Source organism: Crinia signifera, chromosome 11, assembly GCF_055691185.1.
Source record: "Crinia signifera chromosome 11, ASM5569118v1, whole genome shotgun sequence".
Lineage (NCBI taxonomy): Eukaryota > Metazoa > Chordata > Amphibia > Anura > Myobatrachidae > Crinia > Crinia signifera.
In genome coordinates, this window is record NC_139227.1 from 3,098,846 (window position 1) to 3,123,659 (window position 24,814).

The 24,814-nt window shown below is 44.1% G+C and overlaps 1 protein-coding gene across 1 annotated transcript in view; it reads right to left on the reverse strand.

Annotated features, from left to right (window-relative positions):
* PC (pyruvate carboxylase) overlaps positions 1–24,814 on the reverse strand; it is a 401,728-nt gene that overhangs the window by 302,240 nt on the left and 74,674 nt on the right. The window contains exons 3-6 of the mRNA XM_083164787.1: positions 7,609–7,744; positions 7,063–7,247; positions 3,833–3,998; positions 751–896 (exon numbers count right to left, since the gene is read on the reverse strand). Of these exons, the coding sequence (XP_083020913.1) occupies positions 751–896; positions 3,833–3,998; positions 7,063–7,247; positions 7,609–7,744 (633 nt within the window). The remainder of the gene's footprint in view (positions 1–750; positions 897–3,832; positions 3,999–7,062; positions 7,248–7,608; positions 7,745–24,814) is intronic.

Genomic DNA, 24,814 nt, shown 5'->3' on the forward strand with positions numbered 1-24,814 from the left:
TAAAGCACAGATCGCTCAGTGTGTACTCCCTATAGCAATGGGCGGTGCCACATGTCGCCATCGCCCTCAGAGATACAGTGCATGCACGGCCTACCCTGCGTAGAGGAGAGTGTTGCCTAAAAGCATAGCCAGAATATGATCCTCAGCACAGATCACAGGTGCATGTGCAGCGGTGTGGTTGGGCAGCTTGACCGGCACGGGGTTCCCTTCACCCCGTGTGTACATAAGTAAATATCACCACACATCTGTAATAAGTGTTAATGCAGGGGTAGGACATACAGTATGCAGCACACTGTGTGGAAATACACATCCCAGCATACCCGGCTACAGTTCTGCTGTTACAGCATGCTGGCATGTGTAGTTCCACAGCAGCTGGAATACATGCAGTGTACTCTTTGTCTACAACCAGGGTTTAAAGTGGTCCTAGAGAGGAGGTGGAAACCATTTCCCTCTGCCACCTTATAAGCCCCTCCCTAATATGCAGAGGTAGGGCTAGGGCACCCCCTGTATGGTATAATACCTTTCTGTTAGAATTATTGTGCAGGGCCAAGGTGGAACTACTTCCACCTCACCATTACAGGTGGTAAAACTCAGACCCACCCCGTTCCCCCCACGTAATCCCTGTCTACTAACAGATGGTAATATTGCTCATTTTACAGAATTTCCAGGAGGCATGTACAGCAGGTGATGACATAGTTTTTACAAGTACTGTATGTCCAGCACCACTGTGAAAGCGTAGAAATGGCGTACCTCATAGCTCCGTACCACTCTCATGCCCCGGCCACCACCTCCAAAGGCAGCTTTGAAGATTATTGGGAATCCATATTTGTTTGAAAATTCCTTGGCCTCCGTTAAACAACTAATAGGAGAATCTGTGCCTGGAACAACTGGAACGCCTGTACAGACACAAACATAGATTAAGGATAAGGGTTGCGTCACATGGGAGCTTTAAAAAGACTGGAGAGGACTTCTAAGCATATTTGCTGGATAACAATCCTCCATTAACTTACGCGTCGGCACAATATATGCTAGAACCTTTTTTTAGCAATAAACTTCAAAACAGAAATGTATTCATGAGTTCCCCGAATTGAACAATGAAATGATTCAAGTTTCGTCCTGTATAAAATGTGTAGAAACAACCATCTTATACCGCTTTCAGGCCGCAAATGCAGGGTCGCACCGGGACTTTGAACCTGTTCAATCTCGATGCGACCCTGCATGTGCGGTCTGTTCACATTGCATCAGCAAACCGGCAACATTGGCGGTTTGCTGATGTCATCTGGGGGCGTGGCAGGGCGTCATCTGTGGCGGGGAAGGAGGCAACACTTACAGCTGGCTCTGCTCCAAGCACTGCCTCCTCCATAGTGTGAATGGGAAACGGGTCGCCCAACCCGATTAATTCGTTCACACTGCAAAGCGACACAGCAACAAAATGGTAAGAACCCTTCTTTATACCTGGTTCGTATTGCAGTGTTGCTACTGGTTTGCTTTAACCCTTTGAGGTCCGCACCAAAAAAATAAAAGAATCATAAATGGATTTCTCAACTGTTTGGTAGAGGCCTATATCTCAAAAACTGTGGGCTCTCATTTAAAAAAAAACTATTATTGATTGCATTTTTTTATTCACTATGGATAACAACAACAAAAAAATTTTTTCCCTTTGCTTTTTTTTGGTGCGGAACTCAAAGGGTTAACCGGTAACCCATTTCACATCGCACCAATTACCGGGTACAACCGGAATGAACCCACTAATTAGGTGCAATGTGAAAGGGGTATTACTTGTTCAACGCTCATTTTGAAAACATTCGCAAAGCCCATAAACAAATGTGTTTTTTTTTTATATAGTAAAATTCCTCCCTAGATTAGTCAGGCACACAGTGTCAGAGATACCACAGTGTCTACAACGTGATGCAAAATAAGGCAGACTGACCAATCACAGACAGGTACATTAGATGTAACGTCTGCTCCACCAGCCTCGCCACCTGGGTTGGCAATCATGCACAGTTTTCTTCTGTTGCTTCACAGACCCATCAAGTGCTGATGACAAGTTGTATTTAGACATATTTAGTTGACTGATGTCTTTTCAGCTGAACATGACAGCTATAATTGTTCGTTGGACGGTAGATGCTTCTTGGGATCATAAAAATACTGCTGTCACTACAATGGATTCTACCAATTAATACCAGTTTAAACGGATGCAAGTATTGCACTTAGCAATTACTACAATTAGCAGTACACTGCTTAATGGAAGGCTTAATGCATGCAGCCCTTGTGGCTACTAAAACTAAATCAAAATAGCTTACGATCACTCACGCATTAGTTTCGCTGATCCTCAGCAATACTGTACATGCCAATCATCTAAGTGTATTATTCATATCTCCCAGCTCTCCCAGCGTGCTAGGACAGTACTATGGCTATGTTCCGCCCCTGGAGAGGTCAGCCCCACAGTGAGGATGTTTGACGCAAGTATGCAACAGAGGCCCATGCACGCCACAGAGGCCCATGCACGCCACAGAGGCCCATGTACGCCACAGAGGCCCATGCACGCCACAGAGGCATGTTACTGCTGTGTGTCAGAATGGCCGTTGGCCATATAGGTGGCCAAGGACCAGCCCAAGCGGAGGGGACACGGCACACTTTGAAGGGATCCATGACGACTATTCGGGACAAAAACACCTTGAAAAGCTCATGTCAAACTTTTGTTTGTCAACCTTCCCATTGTCAACCTGATGCTTGCGTCAACATTCCAACTCTGTCGACCTACGCCATGTGTCAACCAAAGCCCTGTCAACTAAATGCATGTCGGCAATGTATGGGTCGACTCAATGACCCATACCGTTTGAGGGAGAATAAACGAGACATTTACAGATGTAGCGCCGCTCATCCAGCGCCGGGGCTCGCCAGACCACCCCCACTGGCGAGCGGCGCTACATCTGACTTGGACGAGCTAGCGTCCTACATATATGCGCATGCCAGTTTCCCGTCAGCTGGGGGATGGGAACCAGCCTGAAGCATAGACGGGCAGGGTTGGGGGGAGGAGCCAGCGTTGTATGGGAACGTGTGCATGCGCGTCCCCTTGCAGGGGCTGGTGCTTGGCGAATCCACCGCCAGCCCCTGCAAACAAGTAGCTATTTACTTAGACAGGGGATTAAATCTCCAAGTGTGAATCAAATGAGAGGAGCTAAAAGAAAGTGACTGGATAATATATACAAGGTTTAATTTTATCGTTTTCTTTTTTCGATTTAAAAATGGAAGGAAAAATCTAATAATTCAGAGGATAAACCAAAATGCCTGTACAATGCATTAGCAGCTGTCACTGAACAAGGATACAGGAAAATTATATCATATATAATGTAGTTAACTGTATCAGCGACGGCACTTGTCATAGCGCATGCTCACTGAATGACATTGGTGACCGATATCGCTTAGTGACGTCACCCACCAACGCTGTTACGCAGGCCGATGGCTACATAGCCAAAACTGACCTGCATGTGCAGCAGACAAGGGGTCAGTAACGATGCAAGGAAGCATCGTTACTGACATTGAGCATACACACTAGACCAGTGGTAGCCAACTCCAGTCCTCCAGAGCTACTGTACTAACAGCTCATGTTTTCCAGATCTCCTCACAGAATCACAAGTGAGGCTCCACCTGTGGATCTTTTAAAATGAGTTAGTGAGTAATGAGTGCACCTGTGCAGCAGCAGGTGGTCTGGAAAATGTGAACGGTTGGTAGCTCTCGAGGACTGGAGTTGGCTTCCCCTGCACTAGACACTGTCTTTAGTGAGCAATATTTTTTTTTTAAATCACCTACTGTGAATGCAAACACTTACCAGCACTTATGGCAATACCTCGAGCCTCCACTTTGTCCCCCATCTTACGTACCACCTCAGGTGTGGGGCCAATAAATCGGACATCGGCATCTGTGCAGGCCTGGGCAAAATCTGCACGCTCCGATAGGAAGCCATAGCCAGGGTGAACTGCATCCACTTCATTCTCCTAAGACAGGAGGCAGGAAAACATTTAATAGCAGATCTAGCAAATATATTTCTAATGCCGCCTACAGAAGAAAACAAAAATAAGAAATTTCACATTTAAATTGACATCTTCCGATGCTCGATCGTTCATTACACAGCACGTGCGTTGTATCGCGCTAGATCGTTCATTACACAGCACGTGCGTTGTATAGCGCTACAGATAAATGGCCTCCCAAAACACCAAACATCTCAAATTCAGACACTTCAAAAAATTAAAAGGATTTAAAACGAAGCACGGAATAGCCCTGTAGATTAGCAAAACACTGACACGGAATATTTAAAAGGGAATTACCCAACCATTTATAAATGAACCAGAGCATAAATTGCATAGTGTGCCAGCCTTTGCGCCTACCCATGATAAATGCGAGGCGACTGAGCAGGGCGGCACAATTATTCTGCAACATAAAGAGATTCAATCGTTACTCTAATTAAAAAAAAGGAAAGAAAGATGTGGATTAATGGAAGATGCAACACTATGGCAAGAACACCAAGCAGCATGACAAGCTGCTAATTGGATATAATGGGAATCAGGAGATTGTACTAGTGGTTTAATATTGAAGTAATGCCACCTTGCTTGCCCAGCATAAATTACGGCTTCCATCCACAAACACATTAATTACCAGCGTTAGCATTTAATGCAAAAACTATTTTAATTTCTTCACCATGCTTCAGAATTATTATTATAGATTAAAAAATGTAGTAAAATAAACACAAAAACACATTCAAGTAAATAAGATGCCAAAACAAATATACGTTCCCCTGCCTTTGGTGGAAAACAAACTGGTTCCGAATAATGTCAAAACATCAGAAGTAACCTACAGTAAATCACTTCGGTTCATGGTAAAACAACTTTTGCTAAGATACTTGGAACTTCTAGAAAATGCACTACTGACAGCGGCGCTCCGAGGGCGGCGCTCCGCCACTGAGGGAGAGCACAGGCCTGGAACGTATTAGCCTGCAGTGTTAGGACCAAACACTTAAGCCCCGTACACATGGGGGAGATTTATTGCTGTGTCTCCTTTTCATCAGTGACCAGAGATGGTCGCTAATGAAAGGGAACCTCTGCCGGGGGAGACGCAGAGGGAATCAGCTGGTCGCAGGAGCCAGCGATCATAAGGGGGCTAAAACCGTGAGCGTGCACCCGGCAATTTAATTGCCAGTGCACACTCATTGCTAGCAATATGGTCGCTCAGTGACCATATTGCCAGCGATAAATGCCCAGGTGTACGTACCTCTAAGCTGTGTGCACACCGTGCAATTTGGTCGCTGAGCGATAATGGCTTAAAATCGCTCAGCAATATATCGCTCAGTGTACTATTTTTTATCAGCGACCAGCAATTGTGCCTGAAAATCACAAGCTATTCTGTCTCTACCTCCTTTTGGCTAAAAAATCGCTGGTCGGCGGGGCACCCGCGCATGGTGCAGTCAGCCGGGGGCACCGGCGCATGGTGCAGTCAGGCGGGGGCACCGGCACCAGCGACCAGCGATTTTTAGCCATAGTCGGAGGAGCCTGCTCCTGAGACCAGCGACCATGAAGGGCTGGCAGCGCGCTCCTAGAGATTTATCTCCCACAACACATGAAATCACTGGTAATATGGTCGCTCAGCGACATGTGCTGAAATAGCCCCCGTCTGTACACAGCTTAAGGGGTATATTTACTAAAACTTCTAAAAATGAAAAAAAGGTTATGTTGCCCATAGCAACCATTCAGATTTTTTCCAGCGGTGGGAAGCTCCCAGTACAGACCCCTTAGACATTGAGCAGAGTAAAGCCTAGTCCCCTATGTGCCAAGCAGAACAGATTCCCCCAAAAGACCATTCACCCCGTGGATGCTCTGACTGCTAAGTCACCTTGTTACTGCTGGGGGACGTTCCATGAGCACCCCTGCTGAGCCACCTTGTTACTGCTGGGGGACTTTCCATGAGCACCCCTGCTGAGCCACCTTGTTACTGCTGGGGGACGTTCCATGAGCACCCATGCTGAGCCACCTTGTTACTGCTGGGGGACTTTCCATGAGCACCCCTGCTGAGCCACCTTGTTACTGCTGGGGGAATTTCCATGAGCACCCCTGCTGAGCCACCTTGTTACTGCTGGGGGACTTTCCATGAGCACCCCTGCTGAGCCACCTTGTTACTGCTGGGGGACTTTCCATGAGCACCCCTGCTGAGCCACCTTGTTACTGCTGGGGGAATTTCCATGAGCACCCCTGCTGAGCCACCTTGTTACTGCTGGGGGAATTTCCATGAGCACCCCTGCTGAGCCACCTTGTTACTGCTGGGGGACGTTCCATGAGCACCCCTGCTGAGCCACCTTGTTACTGCTGGGGGACGTTCCATGAGCACCCCTGCTGAGCCACCTTGTTACTGCTGGGGGACGTTCCATGAGCACCCCTGCTGAGCCACCTTGTTACTGCTAGGGGACGTTCCATGAGCACCCCTGCTGAGCCACCTTGTTACTGCTGGGGGACTTTCCATGAGCACCCCTGCTGAGCCACCTTGTTACTGTTGGGGGACTTTCCATGAGCACCCCTGCTGAGCCACCTTGTTACTGCTGGGGGAATTTCCATGAGCACCCCTGCTGAGCCACCTTGTTACTGCTGGGGGACGCTCCATGAGCACCCCTGCTGAGCCACCTTGTTACTGCTGGGGGACGCTCCATGAGCACCCCTGCTGAGCCACCTTGTTACTGCTGGGGGACGTTCCATGAGCACCCCTGCTGAGCCACCTTGTTACTGCTGGGGGACTTTCCAAACTCCCTGTATTAACTCTGAGAGCCAAGTAAATTTGTCAAAATAGGAGTGAAAATTGGCAAACAAACCTTTTTATTCGCCATAATGATAGGCAATATAATATTTCTTTACACAACATTGTTTACATTTATATAATAAAAGGTACAGTAAGCATTTTAGTGGATATTTTGCACATCTCAGATGTTGGCACTCCCGATGTAATTATGTGGCTTGTTCCCCCACCCATCCGTCTACTACTACAACATAACGGGTTACTTTATCTGGTAAATAAGCTTACCTTAGCAACTTTTATTATATCAGCTATGTTTAAGTAAGCCTGGACAGGAGGCAATCCCTTTCCTATGAGATAGGCCTCATCTGCCTTCTGCCGGTGAACCTGACCAGTGTCCTGCTCGGAGTAGACTGCAACGGTTCTTATTCCCAGTTCAGTGCATGCTCGGAATACTCGTGTGGCAATCTCACCTGTACAGAGAAGAAACAGACGCTAGAGTGAAGCCAGTCATGGGGTGACAATATACATAGAATATAAAGTACTTCAGCAATACAGTATGTGCTCTTACACCCATGTAGGACTAATGGACTGTTGCTTATCACTTCTAACGCTATATTGTCCGAATGAAGTAAATCACTGGTAAAATCTAACATTCATGTCCTGTTAGTGATAATAATCTGATTAGGTTACAAAACTCCGTCCATTTGGAAGAACTAAAAGATTTATGAATTCAAAAATATTAAATTGCAATATTTACATCTATATTAGTTACATAAAGTGTCAGGTTTTAATCCAGCTGTAGCAACATTCTTATCCAAACCTTGTTATTACCTCGGTTAGCAACCAGCACCTTCTTGATGGGCTTGTACTCCACACGTTGTGTACTCTGGAAAGCCACATTGAGAACAGCGATACGTTTCACACCCAGAAAGCTGAGGCCTCCTTTCACAAAACGGAGCTGTGACATCTGCAGAAGACACAACACAGTATACTGGTTACAGCAGTGGTTCCCAAACTTTTTGAATCACGGCACCCTAATCTATCATAATATTTATCACGACGCCCCTAGGCCAAAAAGTTTATTAGTGAGAATTTCAGAAAAAAAAAAAATTAAATAATCCGTAGGTCCAGTTATGTGGTGAGGAACAGGAGGTGCCTTTTAGCACCACGATGTATTGGTTCCAATCCCGTAGGTGTGTGCCAGTGGGAAAGCACCGCCATGCAAAAGAGCTGAAAAGCCTCTGACCACTGGGTGAAGATGTAGCACATGCTGAGGAAGCCCATGGGTGAAGATGTAGCACATGCTGAGGAAGCCCCTGGGTGAAGATGTAGCACATGCTGAGGAAGCCCCTGGGTGACTTTGGAAAGCCGGTGTCGTGTTTTTATCAGCGGGTCAATTACACACATGTTGTACCTGGTCTTTTTCCAAGTACCAGCATGTGGGACAGGCTTGCTGGGACATCCAATCCGTAATTCACCTTATTTATACTAGTCCGTGCGCTGCTACAGTTTTTTTTTTTTTTTTTTATCTATCATCTTCTCCATCGTATTTTAAGGACCAGGAGAACCAGGGCCAGCTCCAAGAGCCTGATGGTGATTCCTAACATTTTCTCCCCCCCCCCCCCTATTTATTGGTTCTCAATAAATAGATTAGATTTGAAATAATAATAATACATAGAAAACAAAAAAAACTTTGTTTCATGTGTCCCATTAAGGCTTCTTAGACATGATCTGAAATTTCACAAACTACTAAGTTTCTACCATTTACAACTAAAAAAGAAAGGAAATAAAGATCATGAAGGCTGACAGCTTAACTACTATTTGTATAGCGCAGCAGATTCCTTTGCACTTTACAATTGGAAACCGTGAGTAAACAAACTCAGTAGAAACAAACAGACATGGAGGTAGGAGGGCCCTGCTCGCAAGCTATAGAACGGACGTCTTCCTTGCACACTACAGATATGGTATGTCACACATCCTGTGGGTAATGGATTTACGCTGTGAGAGTGCTGGATCTGCAGAGTGTTTGCTATTCTCCTCTACACCTCAATGCTGCCGTCTTCCCCAATCCCCACTGCTGTGCATGGTCCCATCTGCACCAAGTTATGTGCGGATAGGTAAATGCCTGGGTATAGCTAATATCAGAGACACATTTACACACAAATACATCAACCCGAGCATTCACTGTGGACATTATACAGAGATGCAGCAGTACATACAGCTGGACATGGGAGTATTGGTCAGTAATGTGCAGTACCGTTAGGTAGTCATATACAACTTATTAGAACAATTAAATGTGTATTTTTCTTATTAGGTAAAACTCTGTACTATACTGTATAACCGAGAGGATCTTCCTCCCCTCACATTCATTATACCCATCTTCTAGCATCCATGCTGCCGTTTCCTTCACGTGTTGCTTTCTTCCACCCCATTCATGCTGTTCTGCCCCCCATCCACATTGCTGACACAACCCCTGATCCCCCCGCCCCCCAACCGTACACCAGATTCAGACCAGTTCACTAGACTGCATATTTTCACAGGTACACACCGCCCACGGACACCCCCACCACGGGAATCGGATGTGTACGCTTACACCCCCCTCGCATGTGGTCAAATCAAAGTATTTCTACAGCCTTCGGTCCGAAAGGTCAGTCAACACCCAAAAAGCACTGCGTGTTCCCCTACTCCAGCCCCCTGCATTCGCACAGGGGGTTTGCATACGTAGACCCCACCATCGAAAACGGGACCAAATTCAGACGCAAATGAACAGGCTTGAATTGGCCCCTGTAATCTATCCAACTGCGTCACATGGTCTCCCCTCAATCCATGCTGCGTACCCTTCCCCACTATCAGATCCTTTCTGCCCTCCCATCCACATCCAAGCAGCTCTCTCTCCTGCTCAGACCTCGAATTGCACAGACTGTGTGTGTGTGTGTGTGTGTGTGTGTGTGTGTGTGTGTGTGTGTGTGTGTGTGTGTGTGTGTGTGTGTGTGTGTGTGTGTGTGTGTGTGTGTGTGTGTGTGTGTGTGTGTGTGTCCAAAGAGCTCACAATTCTGGAGTAAGCAGGTCCACCATTGTGTGACTCCGGGGTAGATTTATTAAGCTCGGTGAAGTGATAACGTGTCTGTTTTTTTATCACCAGCCAACCAGCTTCTACCTGTCATTTTTCAAACCAAGCCTGTAACTTCCCAGTTAGGAGGTGATTGACCGGTGATAAAAATCAGACACTTTATCACTTCACTGAGCTTAATAAATCTGCCCCTCACTGTTACCCTGATGAGTACATGCACATTTAAGGTAGACTAGATGGGACAACTGGTTCTTATAAGCCCATCATATTCTGGGTGTCTATTAGGCATAGCAATACCCTTATAAAAAAAAAAAAAAAAGGACTTTATTATCTATTACCCATTTTAAAAAAAAAAGTTTCCAAAACCTAACATTAACTGTACATAAGCATAGCAAGTACAATACAAAATCTATGTTAAGGATATTTCGAACCGCTTTGGAATATTTATATAGAGGTGTAAAAGAATGTTTGGGCTACGTATTGTAACCTAGATCCTTGCAAGACTTTGCAACTATTAATATAAGCAATTGTTATGGGCTAGATTCTGAAACAATGGCTCAGAGACAAATCTCACTGGGTTTATGTAGAAAGAAAGATAATCCTACTTCAGTCCAATATATATATTTGCCCCACAGAATAAAAGTTACACATACTGGGTCACTATTGATCTTAGTAGGATTTTTGGTACTTATGTATTATCTGGGCTCCCATGTTAAATGCACCCCATTTTTTCATACCCCTAGTATCCAACAACGCATGGAGTTGATTTTATATAGTGTGGCGAGCGCAGCGAGCCCCGCAATGTACGTTACCATGTGCGATTTAACTGCAAGCACGACCAAAATACTTTTTGGGGATTTTCATTAATGATACACACTTGTCAATGAACGGTTTGAAGTTACAGTTCTCCTAGTCATAATAGAAGGGATTCAGAAAAACACTGACCACAACACAGAGGTAGAAGGACCCTCGTTGCAGTAGCATCACAGGAGACTACATGAGAATAACAGCACCCCAGGTAATCGCAGTATGTTTGGAAGGTGCCAGTTAAGCGCCACATTGTAGAGCTTTACCATACCCGCCAACATTTCAAGGGCAGAAATCGGTACAAATCCAGAAAGGGCCGTGGCCACAGGTAAGTGGGGCAAGGCTACGGCACCTTTCAGAATTTCCGGGGGGGGGGGGGGGCATCTATGGGGGATGGAGGAGTCGGGACTGATGGGCATATGAGTACATGCCTGAGAGTCCCCCTGTCCCCCGCTGAGCACAAGACCATCCCCGCCAGTCCCTGTACCTAACAGCTGCTCATTGCCTCCTCCTCCGTCTGGTGCTTGGGACCTCCAGTTCTCCTGTTCCAGCCCCAGCACAGTGTGGCCTCCCAAGCTGCCTGCCACATGCTCATACCTCCCAACATGACCCTCTCCAGGAGGACTCAATGCTCTGTTTCTGGACTTCCCTCATAATGTATGATTGCTGTCACCTGTTTTAAACAGGTAAATGGGTAAGAAAGGTGTTTCCACACAGGTGATAGCAATCGTACATTAAGAGAAGTCCAGAAACAGAGCGATGTGTCCTCCTGGAGAGGGTCATGTTGGGAGGTGTGCAAGCTTCTGTGGCTACACAGACTCCTGGTTCTCATCCCGCAGCATAACCTGCGACCGGCTAAATCGTTACAGTTAGAGGGTATGCTTTACTGTAGGGAAGATTCTCCATTTCAAATTTGCTACTATTTTAATATAAAAGTACTTCCCCTATTTGTCATATCATTATAAGATGGCTGATGTTTGGATTTACTGAAGACTGCTATACCGCAGAGTTAAAACCAAGATAGGACAATACAGTCTTTCTGGCTTTAGATCGGCTTCTTGGATTGTTGCTTCCATAAATCAGGTTTGGTAATCGTAGTATCCAGGGTTTGATTTCATTAATATAAGTGCCATTTAAAATGTGTAACATTTTATTAGCAGTGGCACGGATTAGCACTTATTTTATTTTCTTTCTCTGCATAAGATCTATAAAAATGACCAACCCTTTCAATAAAATAATGTGCGATATATTACTTCTGGATTGCATAACCCATTGGAGGGAGGGGCATATGGCAGCTTGAAACGCAGCAATTGAGATGAAATTATTTCTGCTACCTCAAGTTCACCTGCAAACCAAACCCCCACTAAATTGCGTCATGAAGGATTACCCAATGGGTCTGGAAAATGTCATTACATTTATCACAGTAGTGAGTGTACAGTAAGTCTGGGCCTGCACACCCAGTACCATACAAAAGTTCTAGGCAGGTGTGTAAAATAGTGCAAAGCAAGATTGCTAAGTCTTAATAGTTCATTTTTAACAATTAACAAAAAATGCAAAGTGAATGAACAGAGGAGAAATCTAATCAAATAAATATTTGGTGTGACCACCCCTTGCCTTCAAAACCACATAATTTGTTCAAGGTATACTTGCACAAAGTCGGGGATTTTGTAGGATTATAGTTCGGTGTACCAAACAGGCGATAATGGTCATTTTCATGTAGGCTGAAACGCAGATATTAACTAAAACAGAAACAGCTGTGTAGAAGGCTTAAACCTGGGTGTGGAAGTGACAAACTCTGCTACAAAAAAGGTGAGGTTGTGGTAGACATAGGTCAAACGCCATAGCACGTTTAAGCACATCAACATCGAAAAAGGTAATTATACTGCATCAGTAAGGTCTCTCCCAGGCACAGATTTCAAGGCAGACTGGGTTTTTAAGTTGTGCTGCTCAAGCGCTTAATAGAAACACAATTTAAACTGGCAACATTAAGGACCAAGTGGTTGGCCAAGGAAACTTTGTGCATCAGATACACATCATGTGCGCTTTACCTCAAAATTGGAAGTTATCCAGCAGTGCCATCAGCTCAGAACTTAGAAACCAGTGGGACCCACTTTATGTTTTAATGATAAACAAACTATTAACACTGTTTAACGCATTCATAAGGTGCGTACACACCTACAGATTTATCTGTCTCATCTATCTGGTGGGAACAAAATCCTGTAAATGTAAAAGGAGCAAATTACAATAAAAAATGTACTCCCAAATGCAGGAAAATAGGAAAAAAAACATATGCTTGGATACATTTGTTATATCAGATTGATTTAAACAATGTCTTACTGATCATTGTCAATTACGGATTGTCATTTTCTCCTATTTCCAGGTTTTTGTTCCCACCAGATAAATTGGACAGCTAAATCTGTAGGTGTGTACGCACCTTTACTTTGCAGCATTTTTTCCACACATGCCTAAAACTTTTGCATTATATTACATTATATTGGGTCACTGCTCCCTCTCCACAAACTCCCATTAAAGGTGGAAAGGAGACAAAAACTTCCCTGGACACAGACTTTGGTCAGGTACTTTGGATAGTAAATTATTCTCCATGTCCAGACAATAAAGAACATTCATGCGATACTTCCCAAGGTAAAATCTCTCAGACGTTTAAACAAATAAACACGAATGACCATCTAATCTGGAGCAGAGTTCAAGCACAACAGCCACATTCAAGAACTTTGGATCAATGCACTGCCAGTGTTTAAGTACATAATGTGGAACCTGAGCAATCAAAATAACTGATTGCAATATGTATGTACAGGAAGATCATCGTAAAAAGTATCAGTCAATAAACAAGGGTATAAAACAGTAGGTCCTGTCAGAGTATTACATGGACAGAGTCTCGTAAACACTCAGTCAACAACTTTTATTATGCAGAGATTTACAAGACTTGATAATGGCTTGTCCAATGCAGCAACAGATTAGCTAACGCCAATAAACCAGTGGTTCCCAAACTTTTTTTGAATCACATAGCCCTAGCGCAGTGGAAGCCAACTCCAGTCCTCAAGAGCTACCAAACAGGTCACATTTTCTAGATCACCTAGCTGGGGCACAGGTGCACTCATTACTGACTGACACATTATAAATGATCCACAGGTGGAGCTAATTACTTCACTATTGATTCTGTGAGGAGACCTGGAAAACGTTAATTGTTGGTAGCTCTCGTTTGAGATCCTGTGCTCTGGAGCAGGGATAGCAAAGTCAGTCCTCAGTACCCCACACAGTGCACAATTTGTGGGTCTCCTCAAAGAATTAAAGGTGCCCATACACGTTACAATTATTGTATACAATATTGCATCTCCTCGCATCTTGGTTTTGGGATGAGATCTAGTACAAACATACATGCAGCACATACTTTTTGTACTAGATCTCATCGCAAAGCCAAGATGCGATATTGTATACAATAATTGTAACGTGTATGGGCACCTTAAGTGAAATAATTAGTTCCACTTGTGGATCTTTTAAAATGTGTCAGTGAGTAATGAGTGCACCTGCTGGGTGAACTCTGTAGGGTTCTGAGGACCTTGTTTGAGAGCCACTGCTCTAGAGTGCTCTGAGATTCTGGATCTCCTCGGGGAAGGAGACGTATTAAGAAGCCCTTTCGCAACCCTACAATGAAACCCAGATAAAGGCAATGCCTGTCGCACTCCTGGGGTTCTGTAGATGTGGACGGATGTGGTCTCGCTGTCGCTTCCTTTGATGCAGCAGTAATGCAGTAGGAGGCGGCATCTGTGGACACCTCCTGCATGGGGATGCGTCATTAGTTCCACAGTTAATAGATTTACACACGCAATTAGGTCGGCATGGTCAAACGGTCTACATGTAAATGATTGACATGGAAAAAGGTCGACATGAGTCTTCTTGTTCTTACTCTACCATCCCCATGGGCATAGAGGGAGAATATAATAGTGTGCCAACTGCAGCGCGCTCGCCATGCAAGGGGACATGATACACTGATACAGATGCATGTAGACATCTGCCGACAGACAAAAAAAAATTAAACTCGTGTAAACCTTTTACTATGTCGACATTTTTCATCTCTACCATGTTAACCTTTTTTGCTGTGTCGACCTTTTGCCTATCAACCTAATGATCCGCACCCTCCTGCATGCATGTGTAATTCAGTGATGCGTCTGAGAGGCATCTGCAGGGACTTCTGCTGTCCTTGCAATGAAACAACTTAATGGCACTCCTGGCAGAATCTGGAGAGCCCGGGAGATTAGAAGTACAAGAGAGGGCAACAGGAGATTTAGGACTGTAGTGGAAGCCTCCTGCCAGATGCGGGAGGGTGGGCAGCTATGTTCTACTGCAGTGGTAGCCAACTACGGTCCTCGAGAGCCACCAACAGTTCACATTTTCCAGGCCACCTAGTTGCTGCACAGGTGCACTCATTACTAGCTGACACATTTTCAAATATCCAAAGGTGGAGCTGATACTTCACCAGTGATTCTGTGAGGAGATCTGGAAAACGTGCACTGTTGGTAGCTCTCGAGGACTGGAGTTGGCTACCCCTGCCCTAGCATTTAAGAATTTTCATGGCACCCCTAGGCCAAAAGTTTCTTCTTTCTCTCGAATTATAAACTAACCAAATTGTGTTTATAGGTGATCTTCAGATTCAGTTATGTGGTGAGGGGCAGGATGGGCGCTGCCCTCTCTGGATTCAACTATTAAATGGACCATAAATAATTTGAATTGGTTCATGGACCACCAAGGAAATACAAGCCGGCGAGTGGACTGAAAACTCCCAGGGTGCCACAGCACACAGGAATTGTGTTAGTCCTGTTCATGGGTGAGTGGAATCACATAACTGCCCACACTTACGGCGGGTACACACGACAATATGGTCTATGGGCAATAACTTAACCCTTTAAGTGCCAAGTGAACGTCAAAATAGGTGTGAGAATTGGCAAACATATTTATTCATCATAACGACCTGTAAGGTTTCACTTCTATAGGACAAATGTGCGCAACGCTTACATTTATAGATTCTGCACATTGTTAACAGATGTTGGCACTCAAAGGGTTCAGTGTTTCCCAGCACAAATGACATACGATATTCAGGGAGTTCAGTGGCATTACCCAAACCAGCTGAACGCGCAGGTCTCTGAAGATATAGGCAGCCATGACAGCACATTCAGGTGATGTAGGTATTATTCACAGGAGCGTGCATTTGTTTTATTCTTTATTTATTAACAGATTCTTATATAGCGCACACATATTCCGCAGCGCTGTACAGAGAATAGTTGAGCATTCACAGCAGTCCCTGCCCCAGTGGAGCTTACAATCTATATTCCCTACCACATGTACACACAGACATTCTAGGGTTAATTTTGTTAGCAGACAATTAGCCTACCAGTATATTTAGGATTGTGGGTGGAAACCGGAGTACCCGGAGTAAACCCACGCAAGCACGGGGAGAATATACAAACTCCACACAGTTAGAGCCATGGTGGGAATGGAACCCATGACCTCAGCGCTGTGAGGCAGTAATGCTAACCATTACACCACCGTCCATACTGCCCCGTATATATAACACATGATGGGAATAGAACCCATGACCTCAGTGCTGTGAGGCAGTAATGCTAACCATTACACCATCCGTACTGCCCCGTATATATAACACATGGTGGGGATAGAACCCATGACCTCAGTGCTGTGAGGCAGTAATGCTATAACCATTACACCATCTGTACTGGCCCATGTATAAAACACATGGTGGGAATAGAACCCATGACTTCAGTGCTGTGAGGCAGTAATGCTATAACCATTACACCATCCGTACTGCCCCAGTATATATATATAACACATGGTGGGGATAGAACCCATGACCTCAGCGCTGTGAGGCAGTAATACTAACCATTACACCGTCCGTACTGCCCTGTATATACAACACATGGTGGGGATAGAACCCATGACCTCAGCGCTGTGAGGCAGTAATGTAACCATTACACCATCCGTACTGCCCCGTGTATATATAACACATGGTGGGAATAGAACCCATGACCTCAGTGCTGTGAGGCAGTAATGCTATAACCATTACACCATCCGTACTGCCCCAGTATATATAACACATGGTGGGAATAGAACCCATGACCTCAGCGCTGTGAGGCAGTAATGTAACCATTACACCGTCCGTACTGCCCCGTATATATAACACATGGTGGGGATAGAACCCATGACCTCAGCGCTGTGAGGCAGTAATGTAACCATTACACCATCCGTACTGCCCTATACATTGTATACATGTAATATAACGGGCATGTGGGGTCATTCATACAGTACATGTCCACCATATGCTTGCTAGCAACCATGTGGCAGAAGGCAACTGTATGCCCTAAACAAAACACATGTGTACTAGTTGGGGCCTGTACACAAGCTTTGACCCCTACCTCCTGACTTAATCTAGCCTATAATGTATTGAAAAACACAATTACACACACATGCACGTGTAAGCTTTGTCCTTTCCTCTAGTTGGCACAGCAAATAAATCCAACACCACATCAAGGTAAGCCCATCGAAAGGCTAAAATTTGGCAAACTCTCAAAACAAACACAGACACAGACAGCAGGCCAACGTGGAGCATCAAACAGAATGCCTCACACTGTACAGAACATTCTCCAACACTACTATAGATGCACCAAATACACACATTTAATACTTTACCTATATCACAACACAAGTCTGATGCTACTTAATATTGGAGGGAGAGGGAGAGATAACCTTCCAGCAGACAGGACATGGACACAGTTGAAGTAAAGTGTTGACTGCTTTTACCTGCAACAGCACATAAAACAGGTCTTTTCCACAAAGCTTCCGGGCACCGGCGGTCCGCAAACAGCATATACGGCACACAATCTCAGGGTCCCTGTTACTAACCCAATTGCCCACCACCCTTTATCGCCTGGCCACTTGCTGGTGTCAGGAGCCCCGAGATCTCGCCCTAACTAGCTTTAAGAAAGTGTGACGTGTGCCTGATTGCTGGAAGTGTTTCAACACTTGGACTGGGTCTGCATGGATGGGATCTCAGGTTTGAAATATCAGGGTATTTCTCTTAGCCCAGGTCGCTTTTGCCTGGGGCACCTGAACAACTGGTCCCTGTTCTGCAAGCACCCGGACTGGACTGCCCTACAATAGCTGCCAGCGCCTCAGCCTATCAGAAGGTATTGCAGCCAAAGAGAATACGAGAGAAACGTGCAGCCATGAGCCTGAACCAGCAGATCTCCTCATGCAGCATCTCCCCACCCTCATCCGCTTCTAGGCGCTGAAGCCGGAGCATCATACTGTACATGCACCGTATGGGTCCTGCACTGCTACAGCATCAGGACGTGAATCAGGCTCCAAGACCTTAAAACATTCCTCATACTATGCATCAGCTAAATCATTTGGATGACCTGTTGCCTTAGATTTTCTTCTACAAGTTTTCTTTAACTTTTTTAATGTGAATCGTCTTCCTACATGTTCATAGTTTCCTTATCAAGGACCAGTAAGGAATTCGGTACTTGTTTCCTAGCACGGCGCCCATCGAATCGCATACCATAAGGCATACGATGTTACGCGATGGCAGCCGATGTTATACAATTTTTTTGTATACCATCGCATAGTATGCCATGTACAATGGTATACGATTTAAAATTGTATAAGCACAGTAACGGGTGCTTACAATGGTAAAAGCATCCCCACTATCAACGCCAACCCGAAGTGTGGCAAGCTGCGGCGGTACGCGTCCTTAGACCTTTTCATACCCCCACTATCCACGACAGCGTGGAGCTGATTTTAGATCGTGTGGCGAGCGCAGTGAGCCACCGAGCCCGAAGCGCCGCAGAATATATGTTAAGTAAACCGCGTCAGATCGCCACGCTTCGGGCTCGATGGCTTGCTGCGCTCACCACACTATATAAAATCAGCTCCACGCCGACGTGGATAGTGGGGGTATGAAAAGGTCGGAAGACGCGTACCACCGCCCCTCACTGACTCGCTGTACTCACCACGCATCGGGTTGGCGTTGATACTGGGGGGTGGTGTGGGTGTGCATTTAACATTGAATAAGAAGGGATTTGTTTGCAAACAAATCCCTTCTTATTCAGTCACAATACTGAATGTGTTGGGCGCACCACCAATCTAAGACTACAACAATTGTTGAGAGGTAGTCCATCATATTGGTTCACCTGATGTATTTCTTGAGATTTTCAATTTGATTAAATAAGTCTGTGCGGATCCAATACCCTTCTCTGTAGTGCATTTAACATTGTAAGCACCCATTAGGGTGCGTATACAATTAAAAATGGTATAGGGGCTTACACAATTTAAAATTGCATCCCATCCGGGCATATGGCATGCGATGCAATGTCATACAACTTAATGAATTTTTTTTTATTTATTTTTTTAGAGAAGTCGTGGTCATCAACCAGTATGACCAACATATGTGGGATAGTGTTCCCTCTTTCCCTCTAAGCTCCTTTTGCAGGGTGCCGCACCATGCCCTTTTTTAAAGCATTAAAATGCACCCTGCCCTTTTTGTGTGTGTGGCACTGTGCACCTTTAGAATAATAGTGATAAGTGACTTTGTGCGCTGACACCCTCCCAGCATACACCGTGACTAATGGGTAGACAATCACCTTATCCAAATTACACCCACTATAAGTGAATTTAGGTATAAAAAGTTTACTCTCCTTCTCTCACGTTTCTTCCTCATCAGAGGCTCTCCATTAATATAGGTAAGATGGAGACATGTAAAACAATGAGAATTCGAGAGATAGTGTGATATTGCAAAGATAACAAATTTATTCAAAACATTGAAATAAGGGAAAAATATTTCACCAAATACAGTAAAAAAATCAGATAAAAAGACCACGTTGGTGGGTCTCAATTTAGGGTGGAGGTTTACCAGATTTTGGAGATATAAGAGCCTGTAGAGAGATCTTTTCCTCTTATAAGGGACGCTGGTCCTCCGGATAAACCAGGCCTTCAGGCGTCTCTGCAGTCCGCAATACTGGATTCCTCACACCTAAAATACCAGCTTTCTGCTACGCGTGTCGGAACTTCCTTGTTCCTTCCTCAGGTAGTAATGCTGGAAGTGAGCCCTATGCTGTTATATATACCCCTCCCTCCTTTTAGTTCCGGGTCAGGGGGGTCAGATCTCATTATCCATTAAAAACATCTAAATTGCTGTAAATAAATTTACAGTAATTTAGATGTTTTTAATGGATAATGAGATCTGACCCCCCTGACCCGGAATCTAATCTGATTTTTTATCTGATTTTTTACTGTATTTGGTGAAATATTTTTCTCTTATTTCAATGTTTTTGAATAAATTTGTTATCTTTGCAATATCACACTATCTCTCGAATTCTCATTGTTTTACAGGTCTCCATCTTACCTATATTAATGGAGAGCCTCTGATGAGGTGAAGAAACGTGAGAGAAGGAGAGTAAAATTTTTATACCTAAATTCACTTATAGTGGGTGTAATTTGGATAAGGTGATTGTCTACCCATTAGTCACGGTGTATGCTGGGAGGGTGTCAGCGCACAAAGTCACTTATCACTATTATTCTAAACCGTTAATCCAGTTACCAGGGGAGTAACTATAGTGACCAGTGCTGCAGACCTTTACAATTCAGCGCCATAAAACATAGACTCAACCCATCATAACAAAAACTGTGCACCTTTAAGCTGCCCCGACCGCGCCGACATGCTACTATGAACTTGTGTGCCATCATGTAAAATGGTCATTATGGTGTGTGGTATAATGTGTAATAGGCATTACAGTGTGTGCCATAATGTGTAATTGTCATTATGACAGAATATGGAAACTACTGAGGAAGAGAAAGATCTAGGTGTCACTATTTCAGGGGACTTAAAAGCAGGTAGGCAATGTAACAAAGCAATGAAGAAGGCAAGTCAGATGCTTGGTTGCATAGGGAGAGGTATCAGCAGTAGAAAGAAAGTAGTAATAATGCCACTGTATAGGTCATTGGTACGACCTCATATAGAGTATTGTGTTCCGGTCTGGATCTCCAGAAGGATATAAATACATTAGAGACTGTACAAAGAAGAGCAACTAAAATGGTGCATGGCCTACATCCCAAAACGTACCATGAAAGACTAAAAGATCTTAATATGTATACTTTAGAGCAGAGAAGGGAAAGGGGGGACATGATAGAAACTTTCATATATATCAAGGGTTTTAACAAGGTCCAGGTGGGAGACATTGTTCACAGGAAGAGAAGCAACAGGACACGAGGACATGCACTGAAACTAGAGGGAGGAAGATTCGGGGGAAATGTGAGGAAGAATTACTTCACAGAAAGAGTAGTAGAGAAGTGGAATAGCCTCCCAACAGAGGTGGTAGACGCAAATACAGTAGTACAATGTAAACATGCTTGGGATAGGCATATTGATATCCTTACAAAAAAATAAGGATCAAATATGGTTTGAGGTAACATGTTTAAAAAAGGGGCAGACTAGATGGGCCAAGTGGCTCTTATCTGCCGTCACATTCTAGGTTTATATGTCATGGGCAGAGTATGACAGTGTTTAATGGGCACAATCCTAGTGCAGTGTGCAATTTATATGTTTTTATATTTTGTTTCTAATGTAAAATTTCTAATACAAAAATATGCCCTCCCAATTGAAAAAAGTGCCCTGCCCTAAAAAAAAAAAATCCTAGAGTTATCCATTAGATATCTCCCATATTCATAGTGTGGCGAGCGTAGCGAGCCATCGAGCCCCGCGAGGGGCAGCGGAATATTTGTGAAGTAATCCGCGTCCCCTCATGGGGCTCGCTGCGCTCGCCACACTATAAAAAATCAACTCAACGCCGACGTGGATAGTGGGGGTATGAAAAGTTCGGAGGACGCGTACCGCCGTCCCTCGCTGCACTTGCCACACTTTGGGTTGGCGTTGATAGTGGGGGTGCATTTAACATTGTAAGCACCCATTAGGGTGCTTACACAATTAAAAATCGTATAGGGGCTTATACAATTTAAAATCGCATGGCATGCGGGCACATGGCATGCGATGTCATACAACTTAATATCGTGGGCGCCGTGCTAGGAAACAAGTACAGAAGACAATTTACTAGTATGTAGCATTACTTTGTTTTAACATTAGACTTAAATATTTTGTTGATTATAAAGGATATGGACTTAATGTCTACGCCCCTTTCTTGGTGAGGAGATTTTAATTTCAGTCTTTGAAAAAAAAAAAAAGTTAAGACCCATACACACTAGAAGATTAACTTTCCAATCTGGCTGGTTGGAATGAAAATCTGGAAATTTTTGGGAACAAATGACAAATAGACCATTTATTTGCTCCTAAACATGGAAAACAAACACAAATTGGTCAATTTATGCAGATGACTGCATCTGTCCATTTTTCAGCATCTGGAAGAACGGTTGATTGTAATTTGTTGCCAGAAATTTCCTAATTTTCATTCCAATCAACCGTTCTTCCAAATGCTGAAAAATGGACAGATGCAGTCATAAATTGTTTTCCATGTTTAGGAGCAAATAGTCTATTGTCATCTGTTCCCAAAAATTCCCAGATATTCATTCCAACCAGCCAGATTGGAAAGAAAATCTTTTAATGTGTATGGGCCATCATTTTTACATGGAAAAACCAGGTTGACTTTGCCACGTAAAGGATTGCTACTTTAAAAAAAAAAAAAAGGTACTTATGTAGTATCTGGGCTGCCGATTTTTTGATTGTATGCCTTAAGTTAAGGCATACAATCAGATGCGATGCGATATCGCATCGCATCGCATCCGATATCGCATCCGATATCGGATGCGATGACCCGATTTTTCCATAGGAATCAATGTTAAAATGATTCCTATGGAAAAATGGGTCCTTTTCATACCCCTACTATCCAAGTGGGCATGGAGTTGGATATAAACCTGTGGCGAGCGTAGCGAGCCCGAAGCGTGGCGAGCGAAGCGAGCCCCGCGAGGGGACGGTATTCGTCCCCTCGCGGGGCTCGCTTCGCTCGCCACGCTTCGGGCTCGGTGGCTCGCTACGCTCGCCACAGGTTTATATCCAACTCCATGCCCACTTGGATAGTAGGGGTATGAAAAGGACCCATTTTTCCCATTGAATTCCATGTTAAAATGGACTCAGTCCATTTTAACATTGATTCCTATGGAAAAAATCGGGTCATCGCATCGCATCGCATCGCATCGAATCGCATGGTCGCATGCGATGCGATCTCCCGATCCGACCCGATTTAGAAATCGGCAGCCCAGATACTACATAAGTACCAAAAAAAAAAATGGGCATGTTGTTAGCACAAATCTCATCCCACATTGCAGGTGTCCCTGGTGAAAAACTCCATAAATCTATACCAAAAAACAATATCAAAACAGGACTGTCCACTCCAGATCCATAACATTCGCCAGAACACCCGACACCCTGCTCTGATTGCTTGAAAAATGACTTGGCTATCATGTCAGACGCAGCTGCTTGGCAATGTGGAATAACTGGCGAATTCCCAACATCAGTCAGTAATCAGCCGTACTGTAGGAGCACACACACCCACATTTTGTTATCCTGTGCATTTCACGTTTGCACACAAGATGCCTAGAAGCAGTTACAAATCAAGATTCTAAACAAGGATTAAAAACCTAGTCATTAAAATCAACCTGATAAAATTCCAAACATGTCCATGCAAGCAATGATTTCTCATTTCTGAATCACTTGTAGCGTATGCTGATTTATCTGGAGAACCTCACAGAGAGGGGGACAACTTAAAGCTTTACAGAGCAAATCCTGTACAACAAGTTGTGAGAGATTAGATTAAGTATACCAAAAGCATAAAACAATGCAGTTTGGAAAAAAGGATGTAAAAAAAACAGGTCTACAAGTTAAAAAAGAAAAAATCGTGGAAAGAAAGTACAAGAAAAAAAGATTTGTAAAAAAAATAAAATAAATACAAATGTTCCTGATACATACTGTGAGCTGGTCTTTGTGTAGGCTATTCCGAGGGATGACTTTATACATGTGGAGTGAAACAATGAGTTCTACTACAAGATAAGTAAACTTGCACTTTGTGCCCCAGGGAGAAAAAAAGGACACACGAGCCAGGATCTCGTTTGTCACATACTGTACAAGGGGTGTGGTTCTGGAGAAAGTCATTTCCAAATGTGTGAGGGATACAACAGGTATTTTAGGTAGTTCCCTCTTCATTTGTACTACCTTTGCAAAGTGCAAAAAGTTAAACTAAAATCATTGTTTAGGTCAATATTCAGATGTTCCTGTATAGAAAACAGGATTGTAAATCATTTTTAAAGTGTGAGACATTTAGATAAGGCTACGTCACATACTGAAACAAATACTACATAAATGTAATATTTCGATAATATTTGATCTAGAATCTTCTATTCAAAAGGTTATATGGAGGGACTTCTGAAGCTTAACCTGAGAAAGGGATTGAAATCACCTAAGTACATAACGTTTCCATTGCAGAAGAATTCAAGCTCTACAGAGAGCAACACATCTCAGAACGGTGGGAAGGAGAACTTCAATACGTGTGATCAGGAAAACGTATATTCCTGGATAAAATACCCTGCGGGTGTTATTGGCAAATCCGAAAATGTAATAAAATATACGGAGATAAATGCAGGTTAGCCCTATGAATATGCTATTAAACAGGTTTTTGCAGTATATGGCCCTTTTAATAATTGCCAATTACTTATAATGGCACGTCTATATACTGCATGAGCCGCTGGCCATGCCCCTAGTGGTGAAAACAGGGACATAGCCTTGTGTGAGCAGCGCAAGTATAGGTCATGCCTCTATACCGCTAGGCCACACCCCCGCTTCTCGTGCAGCGACAGTTGAGAGGTATGCGGACAGGCGTCGTTCATATCTGTACCTAAGGTACCTGCGCAGCAGACCTTACACTCATATGTTGTAACTGGGTACGTCTTATTACAGTAGATCAGGGATGGGGAACCTTCGGCCCTCCAGCTGTTGAACTGCACATCCAAGCATGCCCTGCTACAGTTTTGCTATTTGACCATTCTAAAACTGTTGCAAGGCATGCTGGGATGTGTAGTTCAACAACAGCTGGAGGGCTGAAAGTTTCCCCATCCCTGCAGTAGATCATAGGG